At 46.9% G+C, this 16,943-nt stretch overlaps 9 protein-coding genes across 9 annotated transcripts; 4 read left to right on the forward strand and 5 right to left on the reverse strand.

The window, feature by feature from the left end:
• Positions 1 to 367: 367 nt before the first annotated feature.
• P153DRAFT_380771 (uncharacterized protein) lies at positions 368 to 732 on the reverse strand (the record flags this gene model as incomplete). The annotated part of the gene is made up of 2 exons (XM_033669959.1): positions 368 to 640; positions 694 to 732. 2 exons carry the CDS (start codon positions 730 to 732, stop codon positions 368 to 370), a joined length of 312 nt encoding a protein of 103 aa, XP_033529349.1.
• Positions 733 to 2,614: 1,882 nt separating this feature from the next.
• On the forward strand, positions 2,615 to 5,057 carry P153DRAFT_392259 (kinase-like protein; the record flags this gene model as incomplete). Its single annotated transcript, XM_033671133.1, has 3 exons — positions 2,615 to 3,403; positions 3,459 to 4,217; positions 4,278 to 5,057. The coding sequence occupies 3 exons, from the start codon at positions 2,615 to 2,617 to the stop codon at positions 4,674 to 4,676; spliced, it is 1,947 nt and encodes a 648-aa protein (XP_033529350.1). The 3' UTR covers positions 4,677 to 5,057.
• On the reverse strand, positions 4,747 to 5,495 carry P153DRAFT_362673 (uncharacterized protein). Its single transcript, XM_033667187.1, has 3 exons — positions 5,029 to 5,495; positions 4,933 to 4,980; positions 4,747 to 4,883 (listed from the first exon to the last, which is right to left on the reverse strand). Exons 1-3 carry the CDS (start codon positions 5,122 to 5,124, stop codon positions 4,827 to 4,829), a joined length of 201 nt encoding a protein of 66 aa, XP_033529351.1. The 5' UTR covers positions 5,125 to 5,495; the 3' UTR covers positions 4,747 to 4,826.
• P153DRAFT_362675 (uncharacterized protein) lies at positions 5,409 to 8,245 on the forward strand. The gene is made up of 7 exons (XM_033667188.1): positions 5,409 to 5,805; positions 5,866 to 5,925; positions 5,977 to 6,011; positions 6,068 to 6,417; positions 6,472 to 7,319; positions 7,369 to 7,479; positions 7,537 to 8,245. The coding sequence occupies exons 1-7, from the start codon at positions 5,692 to 5,694 to the stop codon at positions 7,798 to 7,800; spliced, it is 1,782 nt and encodes a 593-aa protein (XP_033529352.1). The 5' UTR covers positions 5,409 to 5,691; the 3' UTR covers positions 7,801 to 8,245.
• P153DRAFT_402771 (kinase-like protein) lies at positions 7,494 to 10,596 on the reverse strand (the record flags this gene model as incomplete). Its single annotated transcript, XM_033671972.1, has 4 exons — positions 7,494 to 8,633; positions 8,689 to 9,474; positions 9,531 to 10,496; positions 10,540 to 10,596. The coding sequence occupies 4 exons, from the start codon at positions 10,594 to 10,596 to the stop codon at positions 7,833 to 7,835; spliced, it is 2,610 nt and encodes an 869-aa protein (XP_033529353.1). The 3' UTR covers positions 7,494 to 7,832.
• Positions 10,597 to 11,294: 698 nt separating this feature from the next.
• Positions 11,295 to 12,099, forward strand: P153DRAFT_362676 (uncharacterized protein). Its single transcript, XM_033667189.1, has 3 exons — positions 11,295 to 11,527; positions 11,592 to 11,639; positions 11,702 to 12,099. Exons 1-3 carry the CDS (start codon positions 11,387 to 11,389, stop codon positions 11,759 to 11,761), a joined length of 249 nt encoding a protein of 82 aa, XP_033529354.1. The 5' UTR covers positions 11,295 to 11,386; the 3' UTR covers positions 11,762 to 12,099.
• A 388-nt stretch (positions 12,100 to 12,487) lies between these two features.
• On the reverse strand, positions 12,488 to 13,071 carry P153DRAFT_362677 (uncharacterized protein). The gene has a single exon (XM_033667190.1). The coding sequence runs from the start codon at positions 12,939 to 12,941 to the stop codon at positions 12,750 to 12,752; it is 192 nt and encodes a 63-aa protein (XP_033529355.1). The 5' UTR covers positions 12,942 to 13,071; the 3' UTR covers positions 12,488 to 12,749.
• Positions 13,072 to 14,382: 1,311 nt separating this feature from the next.
• Positions 14,383 to 15,917, reverse strand: P153DRAFT_305924 (glycoside hydrolase family 12 protein). The gene is made up of 5 exons (XM_033664620.1): positions 15,688 to 15,917; positions 15,585 to 15,607; positions 15,502 to 15,528; positions 15,036 to 15,454; positions 14,383 to 14,936 (listed from the first exon to the last, which is right to left on the reverse strand). The coding sequence occupies exons 1-5, from the start codon at positions 15,803 to 15,805 to the stop codon at positions 14,525 to 14,527; spliced, it is 999 nt and encodes a 332-aa protein (XP_033529356.1). The 5' UTR covers positions 15,806 to 15,917; the 3' UTR covers positions 14,383 to 14,524.
• A 20-nt stretch (positions 15,918 to 15,937) lies between these two features.
• Positions 15,938 to 16,378, forward strand: P153DRAFT_13532 (uncharacterized protein). The gene has a single exon (XM_033662070.1). It carries the CDS (start codon positions 16,046 to 16,048, stop codon positions 16,280 to 16,282), a length of 237 nt encoding a protein of 78 aa, XP_033529357.1. The 5' UTR covers positions 15,938 to 16,045; the 3' UTR covers positions 16,283 to 16,378.
• Positions 16,379 to 16,943: the final 565 nt, after the last annotated feature.

The raw sequence follows: 16,943 nt of genomic DNA on the forward strand, positions 1-16,943 counted from the left end.
CACCCAGACCTCGCTGGGCAGAACAACCGTCTCTGTGGCCGACACGCTCCCTTCTGATCGCGTATCTCTATGTAAGTCTGCGGCGAGGAATTGGACTAGCTGCGCCATGTTGATATCTGTATTGAGACGTAACGTGAGCAGATGGGAGGGGTTCATCTCCGAACGTTAGATGTCGGGTGTGTGTCCCGCCTTGCTACGGGTATGCGCAGGCTTTCGCAGGAGAGGGTAGGGGTGGCGTGTATGAAGCACTGGTTTTGCGGGCGTTTTGCGGGGTTTGATGCTCTATCGGTGGAGAAGTCGAGGTGGAGAAGTGGTGTAGTATGCGGATTTGAGTTGTAGCTTGATATCTCCTGCTACTCTTGTTGCGCTATCGTATTGGTAACTTTTGTCGTCCTTGTTCGTGAGTTTGAATGGCGGGTTGGGTAGGGGTCGAGCACTGGTTTGCTGGTGTTGTATGGTAGAGTTTGTCCCCTTTCTTCTTCTTCTTCTTCTTCTTCTTCTTCTTCTTCTTCTTCAAAGCTTCTTTGAAGGCGTATTTCTCATGAGCTGGTCTGTCATTGATACTCGTGGAAAGGGCGTTTGTGATTGTCATCCAACACGTGTAGAATTCTGGTGCGTGATCTCTACGGTTGTTGTCTTGCTTGATATTTCCATCAGATCGATTGGTTTGTTTACATCACACACTTCAAATACCTTTCTCCTCTCTAGCTTGGGAGGAAGTCTCATCTGCATAATGAACGAGTTTGAAACAGCATCCTAGATCTTTCGAAAAATACTGCAGTGAGGCCGAGAAACAAAACATACGATGTTTTCCGTAGCATTTTAGACCTACATCTTACTATTTAGATACCGTACTCTACCACAATCGTCATCATGGTATAGACACACTCGATCCCCTCTGTACTTATGCTTCCGGCTCTTGTGGCGACCCAAGTTTCCCTTTCGATAACGTCCGGTGAATGCGACGAGGCGCGAGTCTGCGTCGCATAACTGACCTGAGACCTCTTTGCGCGAATTTTTGTTAGCTCTCCCTGTTGTGGTCATGGCGGTCTGATATTGCTATGTCCCCTTTTTGGTCTTTGGTGAATAGAGTACTTCTTCTGCCACACTTTGGATCATCTTTTGACCAAAAGTGGAGGAAATTTTATGATTCAAATTTGCTATCCTCTGCTGTTTTCTTCAGGCGTCGAATGAGTGCGGAAAGGTTAGTTTGGGCTGGGAGTATTTTCTGTACGAGTGATGTCTAGCTTTCGTGCGCAGCTACGATTGGGTCGACTACAAAAGCACGAGTCGATTGCAAGAGCACGCGTTCTCGAGCACGTTTCGGTGCGGGAAGTCGGGATAGAGTTAAGTTTAAAGGTTTTCTAAGTCAGATATTCCGTGAACCTAAGCTTGGTCTATCTACTCTTGGTGTTGCTGACGATGCGAGTATGAAGCTGGAACTTGCTCGAAAAAGGGTAATCTCTTCAGTAACGAAGCCACCAGAAGAGTCTGGCTCTTTGGAAGATTGCTAGAAAGGGAAGACAAAGGCGGAGATGGCTAAAATCTTATCGGCTGGCTAGATTTGCTGTCATTTGCCCGGGGCTATCTTCAGCCTTCTCATCCCCTGCCGGTCTCAACTCAAACGACCATCATGCGGGGTCGCCACAAAGCAATCCATCATTGATCGTACACCAGATGAACCAACCCATGACTCCGGCTAGATAAGATGCAGCGTCGCTTATTCAGTCCACATTGGGAGTACAGCGGCTATCGCAACCGCCCCCAATCGTTGCGCTGCACTGAACACATTGTCTAAATCCAGACATCACCGCCGTGTTCGGAAAATGGTCAGATGGAACAAATATGATCAATAAGTCAGATCAAGCCTTAGGCATAGAGCAACTGAAGAGCCTGACCCCGCATATGATGAGATAGTTCGAAGATCACCCCATAGTTTTCAAAGAGCCTGTAGTAAGCCGTTCACCGGTAGCGTGCTCCAATCACATTCACTCTCCGCTTGCTACACTGATTGGGTATTTTCATCCTACCTCTCGCTATATCGAACATAACTGCACTATTCGCGAAGTCACGAGTGTGGCTTCCTGCCGACCTATCTCACGCGTACATACCTACATTGCATACGTGGTTTTTGATGCGCATGGTCGACTGCAGACGTCATGGATCTCAGCCGCCTTCTACACAGTGTTATGCCAATCAGCCCGTCCCTTTTCACACCCTCCGTCGATCCTGGATCATGCGGGAGTTGCACGCTTGGTCTGTTGGTCCAATCGACAAGAGTCGATCTAGACCGCCGAGCCACCTCTTCGAACTGAAGGGCGTTCATCTTCCCGAACGGTATCGATCGTCTTGTGCGTTGTCCCTCAGAAGCGCTTCCGAGTCTTCAGCCTTGTTGCCTTGCGAATTACAAGGCAATTCAAACGAAGCTGGTTGTGCACAGACAACATGCATAGACAACATGCACAGGCGAATCTCTTGAACAACTGCCGTGGGAAGAAACATGGTTCTATTTACCGTCCATACCAGTCATACCAGAGCCTCAAAGACGAAAGGCTGAATTTATCATCCTCGTATTTAAGTGACGGAGTGTTTCCCAAATTTTGAGTCTCCTACAATGCCAATCCTTCCAGTTGCTATGGAAAATCCAGATATCGTTGTTGAAGACTTCTCCACAGATATCCAATACGAAAGCGACCAGATTGAAGACAGTTGGGAATCGGAGAGTACGAATGTTTGGGAAAACCATATCGACAACAACGACCTAGAGGACCGACAGAAAAACCTCCTTGGTCATAAACGCCTTGGCTATGTTCTGCACGAATCCGCTTGTAAACACGAGGATTCGAACATTCGACGATTCTGGTCTCCCAAGGTCTTAGACGAACTTATGACCCTGGAGCGTATTGTTGAAGAGTTGAACACATACCAAGCCGACTCATCTATTGGTCCTCTCAAGACAAATGATAGTGTTCATGCTCTTGCTCTCACGATTCGATCTCACCATCGCAACATCTTTGTGATCCTTACCTTGTTGAACAAAGGACAGTGTATCGAACAATTGATTGATGAAGGAATAAGAGATGAGCACCTGCCGTTGATCGAGTCTATGAGCCAATCCCGGTTGTATCGAAGAGGGCGGCTTCGACAGGAGGTCAGCTACTTTTCTAAGCATTGGGAGACCTACGAAAGAGAGGCGTTTGCCAAAGAGCAATATCGACTTATGCCCATAGTTCTCGATATGCAACCCGATGGAACTGTCAAACACAAAACCTTCAATTCAAGGGTAGTCCTGCCCTTTGTGAAGCAATCCGGCTCAGGGGAGCTTGAACAGGGAGGATATGGTGTTGTCAAAAGGGTCATGGTTCATCCTGATTGTCACCGGTTTCAAGATGTGCTTCAATCGGTACGTTCAGCTCGTCCTGTCGCTTACAATGTAACACTGATCTGATCTAGAGTAGATCCAAACTGACGACAACTTTGCGCTGAAAATGCTTTTGCAAACACCCAAACAAAAGCAGAGCGAGCAAACAATAGCTTTCTGGGGAGAGGTTGAGATGCTGAAGCGGTTCACAGGCTTTTCTCATGATCATTTGGTGACGTTATTAATGACGTGGACGATCAATCATCAATACTACTTGCTTTTTCCATTGGCGGGCTGCGACCTGGACCAGTATTGGCTAAAATACCCACAACCGATCGTGGACTTCGATAATGTACGCTGGATCTCGAAGCAGATATTGGGCATGACGAGTGCCTTGAAAAGTATTCACGACCCCTCTTCCAACACTCTCCACCCGCCTCAGGAATGTAGGTATGGCAAACATGGAGACTTGAAGCCGGACAATGTGCTATGGTACCAATCTCCAACGGATGAGAGGGGTATCTTGGTTCTTGCTGATCTGGGTCTGAGCACATTGAACTCAATCTTGAGTCGTTCGAACAACTCCAATAACAATATGCATTTCACACCAATGTATCGATCACCTGAGTGTGATCTGCAGGGAGGCAAGATTTCCCGCTCGTACGATATCTGGACTTTCGGGTGCCTTTTACTTGAGCTGGTCTGCTGGGCTCTTGGTGGACAGGAAGCCAGAACAGAGTTCTCGAAGGACAGGATGTCACCTTATCTCACTGGTACTTGCTCGGACATATTCTTTGATATCCAAGAAAAGAAAGGTGGGGGTCATGTCGTGTTAGTAAAGAAGCAGGTGACAGAGGTGAGTTCAATCAGAGCTTGCGTCACTCCAACTCGCATATATCTGACAAGAAGCTCACAGCATATCGCAAAACTACATGAGCATGAGAATTGCTCAGAATACTTTCACGATCTTCTGTACCTGATCGAAGAAGAAATGGTAGTCACGCTATCTGTGAATAAAGACAGGATCACGGCTGTCGATCTCTTCAAGAGAATGGAACGTATGCACTCAAAGGTTACAGACTATGGATCTGATTATGCTAAGTTGCATCGTCGAAAGTCACGGCCAGCAGTGCTGTACGATCCTGTTGATGCGGTGTTCAAGTCCAGGGTCCGGAAGGGTCTCCAAAACACAAACCTTGTCATACACAAAGGTACAAGCCAGAAAGCAAAGAGTACTCAGGAGCTCGAAGAATTGGATGATGACTGGGTTGTTATCAGAGACACGGAATTAGATGGGTGGAACCGTAACAAGTAAAGCACAAGCTGTACATTTGATGCCGACCATGTGTTTAGGTACCAAAGTTTCATTCCAAAGTCTTTCAAATCCGTCCTGTAAGCCCTGCGCACCCATATACATGCATTATGACATTGTATCTGTGCTTCTCAATGATGCATGACTAACAAATCACGACTCTGCATAATGTGCAAAGTCAACTGCTGCCTTCATGGACTCTAATTCATCCTTCAAAGTGTCAGCCGATAAGATTTGGTAGGCTGAGATGATCTCGTACTTTGGTCAGCGCACGAGGTAGAAGGCACTGAAAGCGCCCTCGAGTCCACTAACACTATGTCAGTTATCGCCCTGCCAAATGGACCTCACTCCATACCGTGACCTGGGCTTTTCCGTACCCGAACACCTGCCCTAGAAAGTCCTCTACAGCGTGTTGCTCCATATATCTAGCGGATATCATAGCAACCTTCATGATGACGATAGGATAGTTCAACTTCGATAATGTTATCTGGCTTTGTGTGTGCCGAATTTTGGGGCAGTTCGTCCCCAAATTAAGAGGACCTCAATCTGATAAGAATGCCTTGCAAGCCTTCAAATTCTTGGTTTATCGTCATCGAGATGGTGTGATTAAACTCGAGTAACGTGGTCAAATACGCCTGGCGCACTGCCCCGCCACCTCATCAGGCTGAGTTGGCAATGCAACGTGTGACAAGTGCGGTTGAGACTCATTTCTGCCTCAAGTACCATCGTAGAGACTTTTTTTCGAGGGTGCTGCAGTCAGGAGGGCGACGATAATGTCGAGCTGTCAAATCCTACCAATCGTACATTATCGTAACCGGTGAGGCATATATATCCGGTGGGATGTGGCACCTCAAGGTCTAATTGCGCGTAGCGCGCATAACCTGGTTTATGCACGTCCCCGTTTGACGCTAGCTAGCCTGACACCAGCCTTACCGCCATGCCAGCGTCCATACAAGAGAAGGACCACGACTCTCTGCTCCATGTCCATCGCCAGATTAGGATCTCGCCTCTGTACTAAATGGATTGGGCTGATGATAATGCCTGTCTAAGCCGCTCTACTCAAGACCTGCGACGTGTCTTCAAATACGAACAAAGGCCAACGATTGTAATACGGATTGTAGAGAGCAGTAACGTATGTTTTCTTATCATAAATACATCATAGACAGCAAGCCTATCATACTGACTGCAAAAGTATGAAGCTCAGATCTGGATTTTAGAGACAGATGACGATTGGACACAATGGCTAGACACAGTGAGCAACTCCACATAACTTTGATAATAACGATAATGATTCAAGTTCTAGTATTTCAGCTACACCGGCCGTGGCCTGGTTCTAGTGTAAGGCCAACTACCGCCACTGCCTTTACTACTTTACTGACTCAAACTGTTCAAAGCTTGGCCAACCGAGCAGGAGGCAGTACACTGTGCAGAACCGATCGCGCGCCCATAGGTATCGCCGACTGGCTCAGGGAAACCCAAGGCGACCTTGCTCATACAAATGGATTTCGACGTGCAGAGACCTTTGCACCACTTGGAGAGAAGCATAATACACTACGTGCGACCCGTGAAGCATCGTTGAGCAAACAACCTGCTCGAGGTATTCGTCATTTACCATTCTCCTTACCTACGTTTGAGCGTATATGCGAGCGATTTCAGATCCATCAATCATTCATACGTGCCATGACTCGATCTGATGTGCCTCTGTTCTCGTGCGAGGAAGTAGAAATGAAAAGACCAGCGATGGGTAAGTACTTTATATATCTGATAGACTATCGTTATCTAACACATTGCGCCTTAGTATACAACTGTCGAACGCCCAACGCATGGGAATCTGATCTGGCTCTGTCCGCGACATATTACCCGGAACGCGGATTGACGTTTGCAATATTGTACGGCGTTTCTTCCACGATAGAGAGAACACTACTTGAGAGATTCCACTCTATCGGAGGTGAAGCCGCTCACCCACTTCTTATGCCGGGCATATTCGCCGAATTGGAACTAAAAAGGCATACGAAAATTGTCGAAACCCATATCAACAATGTAGAAACGATGATTTTGGAGCTGGACGTCCGATCAAGTGACGGTCAGGCTCACCGAAGCGCTGACATGGAGAGCCGTAATCGAGCGAAGCGTACAGCATGGCTAGATCTGACGTATCTTCGTAATTCGCTCACAACATGGAGCGGGCAGCTTCTGAAGATGACGGAACATGATGATCAGCTAGATCAACAGTACTTTCCGCCAAAATGCAGCGAATGTACATCCGTTGCGCTATCTCGACACTCGACTTGGCCACAAAAATATTTCCAATTCGAGGCACGAATGGCTGCGATACTGAATCCGGGATGTACTAATGTAGCAGAAGATTCATGTAACGTGAAACCAGAGAAAGATGAATCAGATAGTTCGCCGTCTGGTAAGGTAGGGGCTAATCCGGATCCAACTCACGGTTCGCAAAGGTTACAACGGAGTGACAACTATCGGGATTCTCTCCCATGCGCACAAGATGACTGTGTGTATCTAGAGCAGATGCGAACCGTTGGCGAGAAGATTCGAATCAGGCTTGCAGCCATCAGGGATGAATACGACGAAAAGATTAGAGATTGCACAATGCGTGTAGATGGCATGGCAATGGCTACGCAATGGGTACGGTCCCTACCCCAGTTTGAAGATGGTATTGAACTAACCCGCGCAGTCACATAGCGAAACCGCAGTAGAGATTGCACTAGCCACAAGCCAAGACTCCAAGGTCATGAGATCCATCTCCTTGGTGACTATGGTCTTTCTACCAGGGACATTCTTTGCTGTACGTATACTCCAGCCATCTCATAGTCTGGTAGCATCCTGACGACGAGTACTGCAGACCGTGTTCTCGATGACATTTTTCGACTGGTTTGGTGATGATGGCGAAACCCAAATTTCCAGCTATGTGTGGGTATACGTCGTCGTTACCGTTTTCTTCACGACAATAACCATCGGATTATGGTACTTTTTCGTCATTTTTCGCCGTACAAATCGCGTCGTGAACGATGAAGAAATGATCGTTATGGGAAGATGGCAACGCATAAGTTTCATACCGATGTGCTGCAGAATGCGAGATCGTCTGGTTCTCAGATGTTCAAAGTGATCTTTCAACGGACGACAATGGAGAAAGTCGCATCAACTCTGAGGTATGCACAACATCTTACTCAACCATTCCACAAACATTCGGCGTCTTGATGGAACCTTCAGTTGCCTGAGAGCTGCCTGGTTGGGGACGTTGGATTCTTGTTGTGAGTGATGACTTTGAGGTCTAGATGTTTCATCTCCAGGCTTGGTACGGCTTGCTGCCATAGTTTGGGAGTCGAGGATGTTCTCTCTTGGAAGAACTCGACTATCGTTTGAACTTTCGGGAGGGTTATCAACAGGTGTCAGGTAGTGGTAGTTTGTACTTTTTCCTTTGTCTTCTGCATTATGCTGAGGTGGCTGAGATGTAGGATATTTGTCTGGCTCAAAGCGTGTTCCAATTGGCATGTTCGCAGGCTGATTTGGGTTGAGATAATCAATGCTGTCGACAAACTGTAATGGAGAGCTTCGCGATGTCGAGACATAATTTGCTTCGCCTCCGACTCTTGTGTCATCATTGGGTTTTGAACTCAGCTCATTGCCCTCTGGCTGGCCGCTGGTCTGAACAAGGCATGTAACGGGACCATCTGTCTTCCCTTTACTGATCTCGCGAGATTCGACGATTTCAACGATCTCCGATAAGTCCGAACCAATCGTCTTGATTGACTGGGTTTTGTGCGTACAATATCGTTCGTTTTCGTTGCAACGTTTCTCGAGCTCTTCGAACTTTTGAACAATGATGTCAATATCAGCACGATTCCGAGCGTGCACTCTGAGCATAGAAGATTCTATAAACTTCAGTAGGTCAACGATATAATCGCTGCAATCAACGTGATTCATCAAGATCCCGAATTCCTAGTTCGCGAGTGTTAGATTTATTAGGCAGCGGATGTTATGATGGAATATGTACCTCAACAACAGAGACCTTTGCTCGCGCAGTCGAGCATTTTCCAACTGTTTCATGTTTAAAGAACTTGTCCGTTGGGATTTGCCCGCCCTCCGAATCAGCAGTTCGTTTCTTGGAGAAGCCTTCAACCCCATCCCATCCGAGGATGGACCATACAGCAAACTGCAGAAGTATACAACCGAATGACCAAATATCATATTGAGCCGATACGGGTCTTCTGACATCCAATTCCGGGGCTTTGTAGGTGTCTGTGAAGCCGCCTATAGCACTCATGCCAACGTTGGATTTGGAATCAGGGCCATGGAAATCTGCAAAGCCAAAATCAGCAATCTTGAGGACATCGGTCGATCCCTCACCTTCTATGCTGTCGTCTACTTGAAACCAAAGTATATTCTCCGGCTTAAGATCCCCATGTCTGCCGTGTATCTTCTGTTGATCTTTTATAGATAAATCTTGAACAATGGACTTGTCAAGCGTGCAGTAATGAACATGTTGGAGACCTCGTGCTAGACCTAAAATCTGTGCCGGGAGCCATTTCGCAAGTTCGGGGCTTCGAGGTATGGAGGTTTTCCAGAGGTCTTTGAGATTTCCGTCGGCCCATGGAAAGATCATATGAAAGCGACCGTTGTGTGTATACGTCGCGAGCAGCCTTATCAGATGTTTGTGGCGTTTTTCATTGACCCGTTTCAGTGCCAATGTCTCGCGATGGTCTGGTTTCTCTTGAGCGGATTCCGCTGTTTCCGTAACCTTCAGCTCTTTAACAGCAAAGTAAAGATCTTTCTTCGCTTGCTTGATGAGACATTGTCAGTTCTGTTGCATGAGTGGTTTGATTTTGATTAGCTTACAGTTTTTGGGTTCGCGGTATAATGTGCAGGATGTATCTTGACTTTCCTGACGAATGAGAATCCTCCCTCACGCTGTAGGGTCTTTCCAAGGACGTCGCCATCTGTCAGAGTGTCCTCTATGAAAGGGAGTACAACCTCGTCTTTCAGAGGGAAATGCATGACTTTCTGACCAGCATCATAGCTGAATCTGAAGAGCGGTGCCAATAGCTGCCCTTGATAATGGTAGAATAGTTCTCGTTCCATCGGTCGCCATATTTCAGAGCTGAACAGTCGCACGGGCTTGAATCCTTGGTCTGATGTGCAACATACATCGCGTCTGGGCACGCTGTGAAGATCGAAAATAAATGGTAGATCACTGTCAAAAATGTTCTCGCGGATAAACGAGACAATCTCAGATGCTTTCTGCAACATGCACAAAACAGCGAAAATCCTTTGTCTTGAGGAGGATTTACCACCTGGAGTTTCTCTGGGTTCACAGATATCAGCTGTGATTGTGGACAAATCGCCTTGCACGTTGGCCTGCTGGAGCTCTTTACGTATGTTTTCCTGGGTGACGAGATCTTGAATCTCGTTTATAGGCAGAAAACGAAGTTCCTTCTTTTCTGCACAGAGAACCATCCGCTCCCTGATCCAGTTGTCCAAAATTGCTCTCCTCGGATTTGTCGGATTGTCGAGAGTCACTTTTGTAGGCGCGGAGATTTGCTCTTCGGGAAATTGAGCACCAGTATGGGCTAGGAGATCTTGCGCCTGCTCCAAAGATATGGTTCTGGCATTTTCTGATGTCTCAATTGACAAACCTCCATTCCTATCGACACTGCTTGCTTCATCTAGTGAGCCAGGTGAGTGTCGGGGGGGTGCATGAAGTAAGATAGAGTCTTCTACTGGATGCCAATTGTCAGAGCTGGAAGAGAACTGTTCCAGACGCGGTGAAACATCATGCACGTCGTAAGAACGTTCAGACAAAGCCTAGACTCTTAGTATGTCATCTCACATGAGAAAACAAACTCACCGTGTCCATGTAGTTTCCGCCTTGATAGGACGCAAGTAGTTTTTGTTGCACGTGCATGTCGTGACGAATCGTAACCAATTAAGGTAGGCTGGGTCGCCTGAATGGCGCTTCGAACGACAGTAAATGAAGCAATAAGGTCTTACATGAAATATCAAGGCAACGGGATATACAATCGTTAGGCAATATGTACTTGATATGATATCGCAAAGCCCCAAGTCCCATTATCACACCCTCATCTTCCAAGTTCGCTTGTTCTAAGCGCTGAAAAGAGGGGGCTATTTACGCATTCGTCTGCCATGTGGCGGCGCCCATGTGCCCTCTCAGCCGCATCTCCATAACGCTTGTCCCGTCCCTGATGTCGTTCCCAGACAATGCGGACAGAAGCACCAGTATCATGACAACAAGGTTACGGACTATTGCCCCCAACACAACACTTCTCAAAGGCATGCCTCTTGACAGAATAATAGATAACACTGACTGAGAAAGATATCTTGCAAGCATGGTTATGGGCCCATATTTAATCATTCCTCCCCCTTTGTCAGGCTTAGAAAAAGAATAACATAGCTACCGAGATAGGAATGTGACACCCCCTGTTAGCTGGCGAACATCTAAGTGGTTAGTCCAATCGCCACCATGCAGGCTTAGCCACCACGTGTCGCTCGCAAAACTATCTGCAACGGGTCATTCAAAAGATTCAGCCTTGAGCGTATAAAGAGGTTGAGGTTCTTCACGTTGCTTTCGTATGTGACGTAGTTCCAATTCACTTTCATGATCCTACTCTGGTTATCGCATGTAGTCTGATAAGATCTCGCTCCATAGTATACTTCACCAAAGATCATCGCTTGAAATGACCAAGTCTATCCAGACCGACCCGAACATTTACAACATGCCATGTCAGGAATGCTTGCCTGCAAAATATGTATCGAGTCCCGCTCGTCTTATCCGAGCAGTAGCGAAGAGTACCGGGGAAGGAAGATTTTACATCGAGGTAAGAGCTTCCTCCGGTTAAGACTCGATAAACGTCGTTTGAATTTGTCACTGACTGCTATTAGATGCGGCACAACATGTACTTCATCAATTCTTATGAGACCATTGATGTGGTAGAACTCCTCCCGATCCAACTTACAGATCAGGACAACTACTAACGATCACTATTACGCAGAAAGAGATCGTCGTCAGATATCGAGAAATAGCGAGACATCAGTCAAGTCTTTTGAAATAACACATCCAGTCACATGTGGGGACAATAGATACCACATGGCGAAGAGCGCGCCGTTGTATACTATCGGTTGAAATGCCGCAGTTCAGATGAGAAGACGCCAATAGGAGGAATTTTCCAGGAGGAAAAAGAGTAGCAGTCTTGTCCTATTTATTCACCGTTTTGATTGATTTGAGTCCCCATCAATGGTCATACGTTGGGAACGTCCTCGACCTTACGTGCCTTCAATTATGTACAGTTGACGTTGGGTCAGTCAGAAGTCAAGCTCAAAATTGTTGTTTGCATGCGTTCCTGTCGGTACTATAGAGAAGTTTACTTATAGCGAAGCGGCAACCCAGGAGAAAAATGTCTTCCCATTGACCAAAAGAGGTGATAGCGGTCCAAAATGTGCTCGATAAGTCTGTGTCTTTTACAGAATTGACCTCCACAAGTCCTAACCACGCTGTATAGTACTTTATTCTCCTGGTACGGGTCGAGAAGATCAACTTGGGTAAGTGTGATTGGTGAATCTGGTCTGTAACACTTCTTGAACAAAAGCACAATGTTAACTCAGCTAGCCAACAGCAAGCATGAGCGATAAAATTGTCAAAGAAACTTACTGAGTACAACGCATTCCATAATCACACAGTAAAGACAATGAATTTCGAAGTTATGTATTACTATTCTTATCCATTTAATGAGGATAGTCATGTCATTTCATACCACATCATGGTGTGGAATGAGTAAGGGTAGAAGACGAACATAGTCTATCATAGCAATACCAAGAATTGACCCATCACCAACTCTGTTTGAACCCCAGACCTCTGCCACATCAGCGAGTCCGAAAGTCCAACTCAACCGTAAGAAACAAATGCAACGCCCCTTGCCAATAATTCCCACCCACCAGATCGAGTCTCCCAGACCATGTGAGTCGTCGCCGAAAAGAGAACCCGATATCAGGCTCCCAAGAACGCGCGAACACATGTCCAAGTCAAGGACGCGACTAATCTACTTAGCAGCAGCACCCGTTCTTGACACAAGTGCACACGCCAACCCAGCCGTGGCAGGGGCACATGACACACGCCATTTGCACGACGGTACCGTTGACCTCGACGTCTTTGAAGCTGCGCTCTAAGGAGATGGCTCCGGGTGAGGCTGTGGCAATGGTGGCGAAGAACATGATGGCGATGGTGGAGAGCTTCATCTTCGGCGGGTTGTTGGGTTTGTAGGGGTGGTGAGGGAGGTGGACCGTGAGAAATGGATAGCTCGTGAACAGAATAGCCGTGAGATGTTATCTTTCTGTCTTGGTTGATTGATGTTCTCCTTGGTTGAGATAATGAGCGATGCTGTTGGAGAAGATAGGCTGAGCCGTTTTATATAGACTCGTGGGCGGGGTCCTGCGCCAGGGTGGTGCAGTGAAAACCGTTAGAACCTGTTCGAACACAATGACGTGCGTGCGTGGACCATGATGCGGCGATGAGTGACACTTTCGATCGACTTTGAGTCGAGTCCGGCTCGTTGTTTGTTGCAAAAGTGGGACTGGGACCGGAGGCGTCGTCATCGTCTTTCACATGCCCTAGATTTTCACTGCACGACCTCGATGGGATGTCAATCTTGCATCCCGCGGTGGTTGTTGTAGCACTCACCTAACCTCTTCGACTGCTACTTGGATGAAGGACGGGTTGTTTATGGGCAAGAAATCCCAGTGTTGGCGTATTGCGACTCTATGTCCTGAACGAGACACTCGAGGTTGCCAGTTGCAATCATATGGCCGATTTGATGAAGAGGTTTCTAACTTTGTCCATCTGTATAAAGCGGTTGCGAATATAGACGAAGAGAAGACTGTGGAGGAGAAAGAGCCCATAAGGAAAGAAGGAAAGAAGGAAGAGAGGAAAGATGATTGTTGATTAGGAACGGGACATATCATGGTCAGCAACGTTTTACATCTGTAAATCAGTATCGGCTGGAGTCAAGAAAGAAGCTTAGCAATAATCAACAATCAGACAGTTTTTTTACAATCTATGGTTTCTTCGTCAGTATTTGCTGTGAGGGGACAGAGTATATGTGGTGTAGTATGTTGATGTCGCAGTTAACCACGAACAAGCGACAACATCAGGTAAGCTCCTTAGTTGACAGATTCGCTTTGTTTCACAGTCCTGGTTTGAATTCGAGCATATATGCGGCTTTCTCAGTTGGACAATCAGTCGTACGTGCCGCGACAAAAATACGAGGTCTTGAACTCCTCTGCTCGAAGTTATAGAGCAGAGGAAAGCAGTTTTCAACACACGCCATCAGATGGCTTTCTTTGAGGCAATAGGTGATGACTCAAGCGCTTTACGACTAGATGGGAAGTGAGAAGTATCTGGAGACGACAGCCACCGATTTTCTAGCTCGGTCCCCCATAATCCCTTGAGATCACACATATGGCAATGGGGGTTTTCACGTTACTCTACTGACTGCCTCATGCTAATCAGCTGGGAAGACCGCCGACCTCCGAAGACACTACCCTATCATCAAACCAACAGCATTGCAGCTCTATCGATAATGTGAATTCGGCACGCGTTTTGACACTCATATTCCAAGCACACGAGAGAAAAATGTTCAATATGCAACTATGAAACATTGTTGTGGTACAGTAACTAAAGACCGTCCTTCCAACCCTACCCCGTCACATTGTAGATACCCAATCTCGTGTCTCTGTAATAGTCAGAAACCCCAAGAGACTCATGTATCAACTAAGTATCAGATACAAATGCACGTCATGTCATATCAAGAACAAGGCAACAGTCATAAGCTACCAAGACATCGCAGATCCGCAAAAGCCCATATGTGTACTAACAGAGCAGCATAACTCAGTCGTAGCATGCTGTCGCCCCTGAAAGCCACCAAATTCATCGCGGCACTTGCTTTGGTTGGAAGACTTTCGACGGTTATAGTGGGCGGCGGCTCCCTCTTGGCTGCATACGGGCCACCCAACGCTGCTTGGAAGTTCTTGCAGGCGAATTTGACTTTGCTGTTTGAATAGAAAGTCTCTGTCCCGAATTGAACAACGCCCAAATACGTGTCCCACGGAATCAACCCATATCGTGCGAGCTGGTGTAAAAATGGTGACATATCTCCTGAGAACGATGTCAAGATGGAAGGAGATACCCAAGAAAAAACCGATTGGCCGTTGCCATTGGTGCCGTTATAGAGAGTGCTGAGACATAAATGTTAGCGACAACGCACGTCGATCGGATTCTCCCGATGGATGATAGATAGACTGGAGAAGAACGAGAATGCGGTCAGATGTGCTTACAAGTTGAAACCGCCGACCGAAGCCGTGATAGCCATCTGCCCTCTGTCATCCATTCCAATCGGTTTCGACGCGCTCCCGAATCGGCCGAACCAAACCATGATCTCGTATGTCTGGTTTGCTGATTGTTGCGATACTACCATATCGGCATCTGCAAATAGGTCTGCAACGACGTTTGCCTCGACGTTAATTGCTTCCAACGCATCGTCGTTTGGGTGGGTAGTTGGGTCATCTGAAGCACTGGCAATGAGTGATACCGGAGACATGGCCCATTTCAGAGTGAAGTTCAGACTTGAAATGTTGGCAAAGGTGAGAGGGAGCAGATCCGATTCGAATTGGATGTGCGGATAAGCACGAACACGGGCGGGCTGCGTACTCCATTCCCATTCTGAGTAGAAGTAATTGGAATTATTGTTGGGAACCTGATGCTGTTAGTTGGTATACCGTTTTTCTGGAAGTGGATGCGTACATATGTGCAGACGGAGCCAGAATCATCCTACCGTGGGATTAGTACGTACGATGCGATATAGAGCCGGTCCCAGATAGTCGTACCTCGCCCCATGCGTTGTTGTTGACTGCGGTGTAATATCAGTTACGCGCTGCTTATTGTCGACGGGAAGTGCGATCAACACTATGGATGCGGTGCCGTACATACATCTGTAATCACCCTGTTGGATGTTTTCGGACCGATTACAGAGCTCCTGGAATGCGAGTGTGGTACAAGTGAAAAGAGCAAACTCAAGGATATGCCAAAGCCAACGCATACTTTGCATTGACTTCACGCAAAAGAGCCCGAAAATGGATTATGCAGAAGGAAGCCTCCTCTACGTTGCAAAGATCATCAAGCGACTAATCAAACTTTGAACCGTGTGCAGCGTTCGAGGAATCTCATATTGGTTAACGCACCGGAGCTGAACATGCAGTGATGCGGCTACATACAGCATTGAAACACGAAAAAAGCCCGAAACTTTAAAATAAACATTTGAAAGCCAAGCTAGCCACGATAAGGTTGCATGGGAAGGGAGATTTGGAAGGGATTTACAGGGCAGCAGTGCATCTACCAGCACTCAGCTGGGGCACGTGCGGAGGCTGAAGCCGTAGATCTTCACCATAGAACATGGCTTGGTGGCTGCCGTCTCAACTCTTGTAAATGCGCGTCATCAAGCCACATAGGCTGGAAGAAGGGTTGCTTATCGTATCGCTTGCTGAGTAAAGAGATAGGCGAAATCCAAGCTCGCGCACAGTTATGAGTATTGCAACACAATGTACATCGACAGATTGGGGATAGCTTGAACTCTATTGTGTAGGACAAACTTTCAGCTTAAGCAAGAGGCTCAACTTCTAGCATACGTACTAGACGAAAACTATCTCAACGTTCGTGAAAGTTAGAAGATTCTCAACTTTTTAGTCCAAACGATTCGGCCCATTAGAAGCGGACATCAGCGGTCGGACCTGCGCCATCCGTTTTTAGCTGACCGGGATCAACGCCAAGCGACAAATAGCGATTTGCTTGATACAGTGGGCGCACGCTTCGCTCGGTACCTACCGTATACTAGCTAAAACGGGTTGTGAGAGGTCAGATTCTCAAGTGTTTTCAATCAGCTGTTTAACCAACGAAGAGATCCGTTCTGATGACATCGTATATCCCCATACCTGTGTCCACCTTACAAGGGGCCGCATCTTATGTGTCTCCTGTGTCTTCTATCGTACACTGTGTCATGCGTAAATTTGCACGCTTTACAGATGAAAGTAATGTCACATGACTAGATTGGGTCAAATGTTATCTTGAAAGCGAGTGGCATTTCGTAAATCACTACAACGTACGAGCCAAGTCGAGATTAAATTAATATTTGTGTCTAGTTCTACAAACCTTAGATGACAATAGCCATCACAGTGTTGTCCACTGCTATG

The sequence above is a fragment of the Dothidotthia symphoricarpi genome (genome assembly GCF_010015815.1).
Source record: "Dothidotthia symphoricarpi CBS 119687 unplaced genomic scaffold P153scaffold_1, whole genome shotgun sequence".
NCBI lineage: Eukaryota > Fungi > Ascomycota > Dothideomycetes > Pleosporales > Dothidotthiaceae > Dothidotthia > Dothidotthia symphoricarpi.

Excerpts from the sequence above, each read along its gene's own strand:
- P153DRAFT_362676 (XM_033667189.1), top strand. The coding sequence starts at position 11,387 with ATGACCAAGTCTATCCAGACCGACCCGAACATTTACAACATGCCATGT. Across the intron at positions 11,528-11,591 it reads AAGGAAGATTTTACATCGAG|ATGCGGCACAACATGTACTT; the intron begins GTAAGAGCTTCC and ends GACTGCTATTAG. Across the intron at positions 11,640-11,701 it reads CTTATGAGACCATTGATGTG|AAAGAGATCGTCGTCAGATA; the intron begins GTAGAACTCCTC and ends ACTATTACGCAG.
- P153DRAFT_362675 (XM_033667188.1), top strand. The coding sequence starts at position 5,692 with ATGGATTGGGCTGATGATAATGCCTGTCTAAGCCGCTCTACTCAAGAC. Across the intron at positions 5,926-5,976 it reads GGACACAATGGCTAGACACA|TATTTCAGCTACACCGGCCG; the intron begins GTGAGCAACTCC and ends TTCAAGTTCTAG. Across the intron at positions 6,418-6,471 it reads AATGAAAAGACCAGCGATGG|TATACAACTGTCGAACGCCC; the intron begins GTAAGTACTTTA and ends ATTGCGCCTTAG.
- P153DRAFT_13532 (XM_033662070.1), top strand. The coding sequence starts at position 16,046 with ATGGGAAGGGAGATTTGGAAGGGATTTACAGGGCAGCAGTGCATCTAC.
- P153DRAFT_305924 (XM_033664620.1), bottom strand. The coding sequence starts at position 15,805 with ATGCAAAGTATGCGTTGGCTTTGGCATATCCTTGAGTTTGCTCTTTTC. Across the intron at positions 15,608-15,687 it reads CCAACAGGGTGATTACAGAT|TCAACAACAACGCATGGGGC; the intron begins GTATGTACGGCA and ends ATTACACCGCAG. Across the intron at positions 15,455-15,501 it reads CTGGCTCCGTCTGCACATAT|GTTCCCAACAATAATTCCAA; the intron begins GTACGCATCCAC and ends TAACAGCATCAG.
- P153DRAFT_362677 (XM_033667190.1), bottom strand. The coding sequence starts at position 12,941 with ATGAAGCTCTCCACCATCGCCATCATGTTCTTCGCCACCATTGCCACA.
- P153DRAFT_362673 (XM_033667187.1), bottom strand. The coding sequence starts at position 5,124 with ATGAAGGTTGCTATGATATCCGCTAGATATATGGAGCAACACGCTGTA. Across the intron at positions 4,981-5,028 it reads ACGGAAAAGCCCAGGTCACG|TGGACTCGAGGGCGCTTTCA; the intron begins GTATGGAGTGAG and ends ACATAGTGTTAG. Across the intron at positions 4,884-4,932 it reads TACCTCGTGCGCTGACCAAA|GATGAATTAGAGTCCATGAA; the intron begins GTACGAGATCAT and ends GACACTTTGAAG.